The 14252-nt window shown below is 37.4% G+C and overlaps 1 protein-coding gene across 1 annotated transcript in view; it reads left to right on the top strand.

The window, feature by feature from the left end:
- The window catches only part of MEGF9 (multiple EGF like domains 9), an 87580-nt gene extending 75478 nt beyond the window's left edge, over positions 1-12102 (top strand). The window contains exons 4-6 of the mRNA XM_089913677.1: positions 1505-1648; positions 2190-2459; positions 4237-12102. Coding sequence (XP_089769803.1) covers positions 1505-1648; positions 2190-2459; positions 4237-4688 — 866 coding nt within the window. The 3' untranslated portion in view covers positions 4689-12102. The remainder of the gene's footprint in view (positions 1-1504; positions 1649-2189; positions 2460-4236) is intronic.
- The last annotated feature ends 2150 nt before the right edge of the window (positions 12103-14252 follow it).

Genomic DNA, 14252 nt, shown 5'->3' with positions numbered 1-14252 from the left:
CATAAGAATTGAGATGTATGTTAATAATTTTCATTCTTTTGGTTTTTCAAATCTTGTTCCAGTTGTCAGACCATTTTATTCCACAGCCTCATTCTTGCTCCCCTTTTTTGTAAATATTTCACTAGTAAGGAAAAGAAATCAAATAAAATTACTTATGATACTTTTGCACTGAACTATATTTAGCTTATCATGTAAAAATTTCATTGTCTTCCTAGATTTCTTTGTAGAGTTTACTCATTTATTTCTGTAATAGGAGTTTTGAGTGTCCTTTTGAATCTTTGTGGAATGTAAATTACTCTACACATTTTTGTTTCCTGTTTGCAGATGTTATGCTGCTTCAGTACCTGTAGAATGTCCTTACTAGTAGGGAACCAAAGGAGTATTATTAAGAAACACATAACTTTGCTTGCCTCCTTCCTTTTCATTTTCTTTATTAATTGTTTTCATTTTTATTTTGAATTTTTAAATATAAAACCATATGGAGAGGGACTTCCCTGGCGGTCCAGTGGTTAAGACTTTGCCTTCCAATGCAGGGGGTGGTGTGTTGTTTTGATCCCTGGTTGGGGAGCTAAGATCTCATATGGCTTGGGGCCAAAAAACCAAAAACATAAAAAACAGAAGCAATATTTTAACAAATTCAATAAAGACTTTAAAAATGGTCCACATCAAAAAAAAAATCTTAAAAAAATATGGAGAATAATATAACAAAGAATTAATAAATATTAACACTTTGGTATTTTGCTTAATATTTATACATTTTGTAGTTATATATTTGAAATAGAAATTTTGCAATAGAGCTGGAATTCTTCCTCTTTGTTTTCTTCCCTGCTCTCGTTTTTCTCCCTCCCTCTACAGAGACAAACAGCATATAACTTGCCTATACCCTCTTAGTCTGGATTTAATTTTTACTGCATATGTATGTATCCATCTGCCCAGAGTATTATGTATCCATTTGCTTAGTATTAGTTAGTGTGGTTTTTAAAATTTTTATTTCAATCAATCAATTTTTACAAAATAAGTAAGCACTCTCCTTCTTTATGTATCATTCTACAATTTGCTTTTTTCAACCAACGTTGTTTTTAGGATTTATGTGTGTTCATACATATGGTGTAGTTCACTAATTTAACTACAGTATCCCAACTATTAAAATAATACAATTTATCTATTCTTCTTTTAATAGGTCTTTAGGTTGTTTTTATTTTTTCTTTGCAAATTGTTGGCCTGCTTTTGGTATGTAGTCAGTCAATCAACAAGGGTTTATTGCGACTCTAGTCATGTACCTAGCCTTTCCCTACAGAGTTTACAATCTAGTAGGGGACACAGAACTGATATGCCTGTTTAGTATAGAAATAAGATGGGGTAGAAACTGAACTCTGTGCAATCTCTGTTGGATAACTTTTTCTGGTTAACTCTTAAGGTTTTTTGGTTGCAGGTATGATTTATTTAAAGTTACTGTGCTTTCAGAGTAAATCTTTAACTTCTTGAAATGATTTGCTTCTTTTAGGTGCTTGTTTAAATTGCCAGGATAATAGCAGAGGGGATCATTGTGAAGAATGCAAAGAAGGATTTTATCAGAGTCCTGATGCCACTAAAGAATGTCTTCGCTGCCCTTGTTCAGCAGTGACATCTACAGGCAGTTGTATCATAAGTAAGGCCTTTCCCTAAATCTTCATTTTTAGAGGAAAAATCAGTGACTCAATTATCAATAGGTAGAAAGTGTGTTGATAAAGTTCTAGATGCTGTAGGTGAAAGGGAGTTATAAAAATTGTATAGGTTTTCCTTTCTAGGAATTTGCAGTCAAATCCAAATACATATGTAAAATGAGACATGAGGGAGGGATGAGGAAGTTTTTGTTAAAACTATTTTGTTCCATCTGACATGACTAAAGAGGAAGGAATAAAAATATTTTGAGTGCCTATCCATCTCAATTACTCAGATTCTTTATGTAAGCACACTTCTTTCCTTCTCTACCTAAATAGATTTTCTGGGTGGCCCTATCATTCTCACAACAAACTGGACAATTAATAAATAAGGTGTAAATTATTAGTTTGAATTCCATGTGTTTCTTAAGTTTGAGAGGAGGTAGTAGGCAGGGTGTGTAAACTGTTTTGGTGGGGGGACTAGTAGTAGTTTTGCATTTTCAATTGTCGCTTGAAATTTTACTAAATTATTTTGATGTTCTCTGTCAGAACTCGGTGAATTGGAACCTGAATGTGTCCGGTGTAAAGATGGTTACATGGGCCAGAACTGCAATGAATGTGACAATGGCTATTACAATTCTGACAGCATCTGTGTGGAGTGCCAGTGTCATGGCCACGTGGACCCAGTTAAAACTCCAAAGATTTGTAAGCCTGAGAGTGGTGAGTGCATCAACTGCCTCCATAACACCACTGGGTTTTGGTGTGAGAACTGCCTAGAAGGTTATGTTCAAGACCTCGAGGGAAATTGCATCAAGAAAGGTAAAACTTCACCTAAGGTTGTAAATGTAATACTTAAACCTAGCAGTGAAAATTTCAGGACAGCTACTTTTAGCTTTGTAAAAGCTTCCAATCCTACCAGAGAAGTTTTCTGGAAATAGATTTTGATAGATATTTGCCTAAAGAGATTTCCTTCTATTCCTGTTGCTCTCCTGAGACTCCAGAGTCAACTCTAGAAATCTGAGGACCAAGACAAAGTCATTGCAGTGTTCTCACATTTTCTCTTCATCTGTTTTTTAAAAAAATATTTTAAAAGTCCTGTCATTTCTTTTATCCTTTGCTTCCTGTATTCTCATCACTTCCAGTGGTCATCAAAGGTCTTTTTAAGTAGAAACCTATATCTGGTTAGAAGTTCCAGCTGAGAAACAAGGGTTTATTCTAACTTCTGTCCTAACTTTGGGCTCAAGTTTTCCCAGGTGTGATGGAGGAAACAGTAAAAATATTCCTCAATTTTTAAAAGAGAAAGTTATTTATATGGCAAAATGTTTCTTTCAGGGAAGTTCAGTAAGGGTTTAGATGAAAATTAATGATTAGAAATTTAGGATGAATTAGGGATATTCAGGCTTTATTAGGTCATAGAGATTAGGCCATGGTCTTCCATAAACCATTCTTTGATATTCTGACAGATGCTGAATACTGGGTTGATAGGCAGTTGGTCTGTGGCAAGGGTTATCCTTCTGCCACTTTCTTGATATCCTTATTTTGCTGTTATCAAGGCTAAAAAGCTCAGATTGAACCCTATCATTAGCCTGGAGGTCCTGTCACTCAATTCTTTTTCCCACTAGAGGCATACCTTGTCCATACTTAGCTGACAGGACTGGGATGATTTTTCTTATTAGTTATTAGGAAATGTAAAACATGCCTCTTTTTAGGATAGATTGATGTGTCTGACTTTAGTGAATTGTAATGATAATAGTAATCATTTTGTTGAGTGCCTACTATGTGCCAAGCACTGTAAACATTAAATGTGATAATGTCATATAGTACCTTATCTAATTTAATCCTTCCCAAGAACTCTGCAAAGTAGATATCATTATTCCCATTTTATTGATGAGGAACCTCAGTTTTAAAAAGATTAACTGACTTATTTATTGCCACATGGTTCTACTTGATTCCAAAGCTTTTGGTATTTCTACTGAGCTATGCTGCATTAAAAGTACAAAGTATAGTACCTTAGTTATAAAATAGCTATAACATACATAAAGGAAGAATCACTACGCTTGCAATGGCTGTTTTCTGTCTTGGCTGATATCAACTTTGGATATTTAAAATGTGTTTTTCAGAAGTAACTAGAAATACAATTTTTCCTATTTTGTTTTTGCCTCCATTGAAGAGAATTTTTCCTTTATGAAATGCCATCAGACATGTTGAACTTAGTTCAAATGATTATTATCTAAATCACTTTTAACCAAGTGATTTAGAAGTCTCTAGTGACATATTTACTACCTTTTTAGGAATTTGTATGAATCTATTCAAGAGTACAGAAGGTTGGAAAACTCCAACATTAGAATTTTCCCAAAGATTTTAGCATAGATATTATACACTTTGGATAACAGCCATGGATGTAATAATCTAGCTTTCTAGACCCTGATTCTTTTCATGATATTTCTTAAAAAGTTATTTTTAACTTGCGTTACCGTAAAGCAGAGTATCATGTCAGCATCCCATATCAATTTCCACTCCCATGTGTATTTCTTTTATGGTTTCTTAAAACAAGATATTTTGTCTTTTACATTTCATTCTCTGTTTTTATTTTCAGAAGTTATTGTTCCAACACCTGAAGGTTCTACCATTTTGGTTTCCAATGCCTCTTTGACCACATCAGTGCCCACCCCTGTTATAAATAGTACATTTACCCCTACAGCCCTGCAGACTATCTTTTCAGTAAGCTCTGCTGAAAATAGCACATCAGCTTTAGCTGATGTATCATGGACCCAGTTTAACATCATCATTTTGACAGTCATCATCATCGTGGTGGTGCTGCTGATGGGTTTTGTGGGGGCCGTATATATGTACCGGGAGTACCAAAACCGGAAACTCAACGCCCCCTTTTGGACCATTGAGCTGAAAGAAGACAATATCAGTTTCAGCAGCTACCATGACAGCATTCCCAATGCAGATGTGTCAGGACTGTTGGAAGATGATGGCAATGAAGTGGCTCCCAATGGGCAACTGACCCTGACGACACCAATACATAACTATAAAGCCTAAGGAGCTAGAGCTGTTCGCCTGGATTGTGAGACCGCAGTGCTTACTAAAACAGCATCAGTGCCTGGGCCGAACAAAGCCTGGGTAGAGTCACTGAGATGAGAAAGCAAAGGCGTATAGTGCATCTGAAATTTTCAGGTACAAATTTATAATGTACTTAGCCTATTACTCTTAGATTTCCCATGAAGATCTGAAGCAGTCACTGACAATAAGGACTTGAAGTAAAGTCTATTTTTGTACCAAACCACATGGGAGTATAGAAAGGCGGAACCGCAGAGTTCAGCCCAAATCCACTTTGACCTCCAAACAGACTTCTGGGGAAGTGTTTATCAGACCAGCGGAAACAGGATGATGGATGTGGAGGGGGAAAGGACTGCCAGAAGACTTCATCTCCATTCCTGAAACACATTTTTTTAAAGGAGGGGTCAGGGGTGATATTCATTGAGGAAAAGCTGATGTTTGGGCTGTATCACAATAAACAACCTTGATTATTTCCAGAATAGGGGCAGAAAAGTCCCAAGAAGATCTTTAGAAGGGTTTGATTTTTCCTTCCAGAATTCTTGCTCAATGATAAGATTAAAGCACAGGATAAGCTTCTAATGGTAGAGAGAGGGAGGCAACATCTGGGAGCAGGAAGCTGATGGTCCCTCCTTGGGGTCTCAGTGTAAATGATAAATTGCCTAAAAATAAGGAATATTCCTGCCTCTAGAGAAATAAGGTGTATATAGTTAATGTAGAATATCTGGTCAGCATTGTATTTGTATCTATTTGTAAAAAAAATCATGTCATATTTTATCATCTAGAATTTATTTGTACAGCAGTTAATGGAGTTGTAAAAAGAAAATATGGGGTTAAAATACTGTAAAATAGATGGCAATATTGCTAGAGCTGGGACTCTGGTGAGCACCAGTCATTTTTAGTCCCTCTTTGGACACTGTTGAAATTCATAAGAGGTTGGATGTTTCTAATTTTTCTTTCCCTTTTCAATCTAAAAGTAGAGTTCTATGGTCTTGGCTTCCTATAGATTCAAGCAATAGACTTTGCAGACAGTGTTTGTTAAGCTGGGACACAGGCTGCACTCTCCAAACTACTCACCTGATTAGACATTAGCCTCTATATATTTTACATAGATTAATGTAGAATATATTCTCATTAAAGAATTTTTTAAAATGTAAAACATAGTCTTCCAAAGGAATTAGAAATATTTTAGTTCCAAAAGAAAAGCCATCATTATTACTTGGGATCCCCTGTGAAATATCATGCCTGTGAAATATTTATATTCTCCCCCCACCCCAAAATACTTCCTACATTTGAACGTAGCCTGTCACTCACATGCCATGAGGTGTGTACCATCTCTCTGCAGTGCTACAGTTCTTGTATCTTCTTGTCTGGTTAGAAGGTAGCTCTGTAATTGAGTGGCTATAGTTGGTCCTTGCTTTTAGATGCAGTTTTTTCTTAGAGGCTATCTCTACCTTTGCTCTCATCTAATTATGATATTGACAGATTGTAGATTAAGCAAGCCAGGAAAGCAGCCAGAAGTCAAATATAGATATTTATTAGGAAGGAGAGCAAACTGTCAAGTGGTTAGAAAAAAAAACAAAGATTAGACCTCGGAAATCCAAGTTGGTAACTCTGCCTAACTTCCCCCGAGAAGAACCTGGAATGTGGTCACATCCCTCTGTAGTTGTTCTCAGGGTTTGGAGATGATGCTCTGGAGGATGCACAGGCAGGTAATCTACTTCTATTAACCTTAGGTGCTCCGAATATTTGGCCATGGTTCGTGAAAGTAAAGATTATATTACATTAAAATTAGTTACTATTTCTATAGCCCTTTGCAGTTTGCAAAGCATCTTTCTATATATGTGTCCTTTGTTCCTCACCATAGGCCCCTGAGGAATAATTGTTGTTCCCATTTTATAGGTGAGGTTAAATGTCTTGTTCAAAGCTATATAATATGTCATTATTAGGCTTGGGATCAGGACTCCTAACTCTGAAGCACATGTTCTTTCAACCATATGCTTGTGCAGAAATTGCCCAGCCATGAACACAAGAAGGCTGGGAGGAAGAGCCCATCTGTGAACGTTTCTAATTTTTCTAAGTACGAGGTACAATCCAGGGCCATACAGCCATGAAGGACTTTGTGGAAAGAACACAGGAGGATTACTCTCTGAAGCCAGTATTGGTGACAAGAAAATTAAAATACCAGTTTGTGCTTCATTAAAGTGAACTAATCCTTCCAAGCAGGGAAAGGAAACCTGATTTCCCCAGCAGCTGCCACATACGCGTGTATAGACTGTGCAGTGCATAGTTCCAAGGAATTGTGTAAAGTGACATACCTGCCTTTCCCCCAGATTACTACCTCCTCAAGCCAGGGATTGAGGATGGTGAGAAATAAGCGTTTGTTAAACAGAAGTTAACCGAATAGAGAAAGAAAGAGTTTGTTGGGGTCTAAGAGCCAAAGCCAAATAGTCTGGATTCTGGCCATGTAGAGATTCCATGAAACACACTTTAAAAGATATTGCAAAAACTGAATCACAAAGAACGTTTACCTTTGAATATTTATGAACAGTTCCTAGGTCATGTTCTCAATTTGTCCTGATGGAAAAAATTAAGGTCTTAAAATCTGTTTTAAATAATATTCTTTAGTGTCCCATGCTTCTGCTGGTGGAAATAATTTTGCTCTAAAATGAAATCAATCATGAAGTGATCTACCACCAAAATCAGACTAGGAAACCAGTATGGAATGCATTGCACAATAGTCATTTCTCTAAAGGCATGATCCCCATGAACTATGGCATTTAGCACCAGGATCCCATACGTCCTTTAGAAAGACTAATATTGGAAGAATTCTTGTCTAAGGATTAGGAATGCGTTTATTTTCAAATGAGATAAGACTAGTATGAATCTTATTGATGAGTGACAGATATTGCTATTAAGTGATACTTTTATCTTCATTAATTCGTTTTAGTAAGCCCTTCCGCATTTCTGACAGATGCCCTCGGTAGTGTTGCTAAGTATGTCTGTCCTCCCTTACTTTCCCCTCCCTCCCTCCCTCCCTCCATCCTCTACCTCCCAGAGGTCTCTTCTAATGGAATTTCTCCAGTTATAGAGAAAAATGATAATAAAAACTAAACCTCATTTATACTAAGGTCCTATGGATCTAGTGTGTTACTCTTAGGGATACCTGGATTTTAAGAGAGGAGAACAGAGCGGACGTGGAATGGGAGGAGAGAGATGTGGGGGCAGAGGATTTGTGGAAGCATCAAATTATATGTCTACTCTCTAGCCCCAGTATTCCCAGAAAATTGACCATTAAAGCAATACTCACTGACCCACTAGTTCATTTTGGTCAGCTGAGTGCCTTGAGGACACTTAGTCCTTCTTGTGCTATTCTGGAGCCAGAGAGCTGAAGCAACAGTACTGCTTCCTGACAGCCTCAGTTTGGACTGGGTCATTAAATCATTCACCTTGGACCTGTATTTTCTGTAGCGCATATGGTGAACATAGCACCACTTATCATGAACATTCCCAGGTTCTTGTATTTTGAGGTATGTGGGAAGGAGTTGAATTTATATATCTCAAGGAAAGCTCTCTGACAGAAATGTCAGAGAAGTAAAAAGCAACCCAATGTAATCTGTTAGAGCAAAGAAAGCATTTCTGGCCTCATCCACGAAGAACCTTTGGTCTATTATGATCATCTTGATAGGAATTTGGAAGCTAAAATGAGTCTGGTGTGTGCAGGGGAGTAACGGAAGGTTAATGCAAGCTTTCCCTTCAGCCCCGAGCCAGTGATTATGCCAAGGGGAGAAGCAGGAAGAACACACTGATTCATCGGAAGAAGTCAAATGACATCACATGGACTAGAACAGTTCTGGATCATCACAGTGTCAGTGGTTGAATGATGCTTTTTCAAAGGCCATTGGGAACCTTTCTTACTTATCATGCATACGCAGTAACTGAACCAGCAGCCCTAGAACGTGAGCCCAGGCTTTAGGTCTGCACTAGTCCAAGAGCTAACTGATTTACAGTGACGTTTTCATGCTAGGCACAAGCACTCTGTACTACGTTAAATTTCAGCCCAAGCAACTGGGGAGTGTTTCTGAAACATTAAACTTGTATTTATGTCGCTAAAATTCTAACACAAATTTTAAAAACATGTCTCATGCATATGCTGTACTAGGCTTCATGATTCATTTCTAAATTTGTGTATGATTTGAATATATGAAAGAATTTATACAAGAGTATTATTTAAAATTATTAAAAAATAAATGTATATAATTTGTACCTATTGTAGATTTGTTGTTTTACTTTTTTATGTGGTCAGAGTTTTTGGAAGTCTTTTAATATATGTCACAGATCACTTATTTTCAAACCACTTCATGAAAGTCTTTGAACCCTTTATTTACTGACCATGCTTTCTGTTTTAGGAAGTTCCTTTAAAGAATGTTTTCCACTTAGGAAAAGAAATGCCACACAAAGAAGATTTCCCCCTCTCAGAACAAAACAAAACACCCTGAGAAAAAAGCATATATTAACATATATTCTTGTTGGTGCTTTTACTTGTCTCCAATGAGATCCATTGGGTTTTCCATGAAAATATTACAGAAAAAACTTGCTCCTTTTGGATTTCTTTTTCACGCATGTAAAAAATGTCCTTTCTTTAGAATATGAAGGGAACCATGTTCTATGTGTTTGTTAGATAACCTGTAATGAGAGTGCTTTTTTTACTCTTTTGAGGTACCCTTGGAGATCCTCTATTTTGACAAAGCTCAAAGGATGCCATCTAGAGATCCAAGGGGTACCCTGAAAAAGAAGAAAAAATAAGTCAGGCCTTTGTTTGTCCTGAGAGCTTTATAAACTTCAGTTGGTTTATTCAGCTTCAGCTGGTTGATATTTGAACTTTAAAATCCTGTTTTTGGGGCTTCCTTGGTGGCGCAGTGGTTGAGAGTCCGCCTGCCGATGCAGGGGACACGGGTTCGAACCCTGGCCCGGGAGGATCCAGCATGCCGCGGAGCAACTAAGCCCGCGAGCCACAACTACTGAGCCCGTGTGCTACAACTAACTGAGCCTGTGCTCTAGAGCCCGTGCTCCGCAACAAGAGAAGCCACCTCAGGGAGAAGCCCGTGCACCGCAAGAGTAGCCCCCGCTCTCCGCAGCTAGAGAAAGCCTGCGCACAGCAACGAAGACCCAATGCAGCCAAAAATAAATAAATTAAATAAATAAATTAAAAAAAAGAATAATACACGTGTTGTGTGCTGAACACTGAACTTCAGACAGTTGCAGAGAAAGTAGGCAAAATGTTTTCTTTGTATGTAATAAGAGTAGGTTTGGGTAATGAAGTGTTTGGGAGGAGATCTTCTTTTGTGGTTTCCTTTGTGTTGTCAGACCAGTTGCTAAAGTCCTGTAATGTCAATAGGTTTTTCTTAATCTCTGCTCCAAATAAGGAAGAGTCTTAGCCCCTCCTTATGCTCACTACCATTCTAACCCAACTGTATAAACTCATGTATAATTTCCTATATATGTCGGGTTATATGATGTCCTTCTCCCTTTGCTGGTACTGTTTCTTCTATCTATAACATCCTTGAGAATGTTTATTCATTCTTTGCAAACCCTTGATAAAAGAAGGTTGGTAAGTCCTTAATTTATATCTCCATTTGCCTAATGAAGACCTCTCTTACTGCACATATTTTATTACAAATACTTGTTATATTATGTCTTCCTCAGTAGACTGCATTCCTTGAAGCCAGGAGCATTTCCTCTTCTGTCTCTTGTATCTGGCACAGTGCTGGCATGTTATGGGTACTCAGTAAATGGTGGTTTAAAACAAAAAGTATTTGACAGATACAACAGTTGGTCTGTGAACTTATTTGGTGAGGTATTATAAGAAATTTTATATTCAGTGGGTAAGACAGTGTTTCTATTTAATAGATATGTCAGCATACAGGGTTCAGAGGGTCTGAGAAACTCTTGAGATTGTATGCTTACTTGTGAATATAAACAATTTGTGTGTGGTTTTTTTTCCTGGAGAAAAGGTCCATACCCTTAATCACAGTATCTAAAGGATCTATGATCCCGAAAGGATTAACAGCTATTAGGATGGGGATTACTTTATGTATCTCAGCAATAATCCCCTCCCCCACTGAATGTAAATTGGTACAGCCTTGATGCAAGGAATCCACTTCTGGGAATCTCTCATAAGGAAATGACCTGAAAAGCAGAGACTTCTGTGCCCCACCCCCCAATTTTTTTTTCCCCCAGAGTCGTGTATAAAATTCAAAAAAATGGAGACAAACTCTAGATGTTCAACAACAGAGACATGGCTTAGTGCATACACCTGCTGAATTAACATATTGTCATTAATAATAAGGAAGAAGGGGGTCTTCTCTCGTGGTGCAGTGGTTAAGAATCCGCATGCCAATGCAGGGGACGTGGGTTTGATCCCTGGTCTGGGAAGATCCCACATGCTGGGGAGCAGTTAAGCCCGTGCGCCACAACTACTAAGCCTGAGCTCTAGAGCCTGCGAGCCACAACTACTGAAGCCCGCGTGCCTAGAGCCCATGCTCCGCAACAAGAGAAGCCACCGCAATGAGAAGCCCGTGCACCGCAATGAAGAGTAGCTCCCGCCTGCCGTAACTAGAGAAAGCCTGCATGCAGCAACAAAGACCCAACACAGCCAAAAATAAACAAATAAATAATTTTATTTAAAAAAAAAAGACTAAGGAAGAATGATTAAAAACAATAAAATTAAGTGAAAAATACAGAATATTTTGAAAATGTGCATGCAATTCTACTTCTGGTATACAGTTTAGAGAAGCTCTTATGTATGTGTACCAGGACCCGCGTTTCAAACTCTTCATTGCAGTATCATTTGTTATAGCAAAATAACCGGAAATATCCCTACTGTTTGTCAGTAGAAGAATGGATAAATTGTGGTCTATCCATATTCTTTGAAGAGAATTTTATACAGTAGTTGAAAATGAATGAATGAAGTACAGCTATATACATCATGGATGAGTCTCAAAACATAATGTCAAGCAAAAAAAGCTAGTCATAGAATATATACAATATAATTTCTTTTATATAATGGCCAAAAATGGGAAATGGAATATGTTGTTTAAAAATACATTATGTGTTGGGCTTCCCTGGTGGCGCAGTGGTTGAGAGTCTGCCTGCCGATGCAGGGGACACGGGTTCGTGCCCTGGTCTGGGAGGATCCCACATGCCGCGGAGCGGCTGGGCCCGTGAGCCATGGCCGCTGGGCCTGCGCCTACGGAGCCTGTGCTCCGCGGCAGGAGGGGCCACAGCAGTGAGAGGCCCACGTACCGCAAAAAAAAAAAAAAAAAAAAAAAAGAAAGCAAATCCACTACATTTTATTTCATAATACTAAAAGAATAAATTCATCAGGAGGGTATAAAAATCATAAATATTTATGCACTTAAGAACAGAGCTTCAGCACACATGAAGCAAAACTGATAGTACTGAAAAGAGAAATAGGAAAAAGCACAATTACAGTTGGAGATTGCAACCCTTCTCTCAATAACATATAGAACAAGTAGACAGAAGAGTAGTAAGGATACAGAGTACTTGTCACCAACTTGACCTAATTTACATGGAACACTCACTCAACAATAGCAGGATATACATTCCTTTCAACTGTACATGGAACATTTACCAAGAAAGACCATACACTGGGCCATAAAATAAGTCTTAAATTAAAAAATATTAAATCATACAAAATATGTTCTCTGCATGGAATTAAAAATTAGTAACAGACATATATCTGGAAAATTCTGAAATACTTAAAAACTAACATGCCTGTAAATAACACACGGGTCAAAGAAGAAATGAATAAAATAGAAAGTATTTTGAACTGAATGAAAATGAAAACACAACATTTCAAATTTGTGGGATGCAGCTGAAGCAGTGCTTAGTGGGAAGTTCAAAGCACTGTTTATATTAGAAAAGAAAGATCTCGAATCAGTGACCTAAGATTCTATCTTAAACTAGAAAAGGAAGAGAAAAATAAACCCCAAGTAAGCAGAAGATAAGAAAGAATAAAAATAAGGGCAAAAATAAATATAAAAGAAAACAAAAGAGAAGATCAATGAACTAGAAGTTGAGAAATTCAATAAAATTGATAAATTTCCAGCCAGAATGATCATGAAAATTTTTTTAAAAGACACAAAAAACCCAGTAATAAAGGGATGTCACTATAGATCCTACAGACATTAAAAGGATAATAAGAGGAGTTTATGCCAATAAATTTGATGACAGGTGAAATGTACAGATTCGTTGAAAGACACAGATTACCAAAGCTCACTCACAGATAACCTAAGGAGGCCTATAACTATTAAAGACATTGAATTTATATTTAACAACCTTCCACAAAGGAAACTCCAGGCCTAGATAGCTTCGCTGGTGAATTCCATGAAACATAATATCAATTCCGCACAAACTTGGCCCGGAAAATTAAAAAGGAGATAATACTTCCCAATTCATTCTGTTAGACTAGCGTTACCCTGATGCCAAAACCAGACAAACATCACAAGAAAAGAAAAACTACAGACAGAACACAGACACAAATATTTCTAAGAAAACTTAAGCAAATTAAATACAGCAATATATAAAATATATTTAGTATATAATTTAATAATTATATATTATATATATATAAAAAGATAGTATTTCACGACCAACTGGAATTTATTCCATAAATGCACAGTTGGTGTGATACTTGAAAATCAATGAAATTCACACAAACTGAAAAAAATCTTATGAGGATCATCTCAATAGATGCAGAAAAAGTATTTGACAAAATCCAACATTCATTCATGATAATAACATGATAAAGAAGAAGAAGATGATGATGATACTCTCTACTATCAAATTATCTGTTCAGTTTGAGAGCTGGGACTGTATACATCTTTTTTTTTTTTTGCGGTACGCTGGCCTCTCACTACTGTGGCCTCTCCCATTGCGGAGCACAGGCTCTGGATGCACAGGCTCAGCGGCCATGGCTCATGGGCCCAGCCGCTCCGCGGCATGTGGGATCCTCCCGGACCGGGGCACGAACCCGTGTCCCCTGCATCGGCAGGCGGACTCTCAACCACTGCGCCACCAGGGAAGCCCCTGTACACATCTTTTAATGTATATATATACATTAAATGTATGTATATATATACATACATTTATATATATAATGTATATATATATAATATATACATACATTTATATATATAATGTATATATATATACATTAATGTATATGTAACCAAGCATGGCCCTGGTACCAAAAGGTGCTCAATAAATGTTAGTGAATGAATGAGTGATGGAATCTGCTGTACTGCAGGGTTTACACTGGTAAATACGGTAATGTACTGCAGGGTTTACACTGGTAAATACGGTAAAGGCATGTATGAACTGCAGTTCGTAAGCTTTAAAGTAATGCAAGCCTAAACCAAAAACCAAATAGACTGTTATCTGGGGCAGAACCAAGTCATTTGTAAATAGGGACGTTTCTGAGTGGCACTGGGAACAAACAGCACAACATTTCCTTCAGTGGAATGG

Source organism: Delphinapterus leucas, chromosome 6 (genome assembly GCF_059928025.1).
Source record: "Delphinapterus leucas isolate spDelLeu-1000000601 "Yukka" chromosome 6, BTC_Dleu_Yukka2, whole genome shotgun sequence".
NCBI classification, from domain to species: domain Eukaryota; kingdom Metazoa; phylum Chordata; class Mammalia; order Artiodactyla; family Monodontidae; genus Delphinapterus; species Delphinapterus leucas.
The sequence above is the reverse complement of the archived record's forward strand: the minus strand, read 5'-3'. Positions and strand labels throughout refer to the sequence as shown.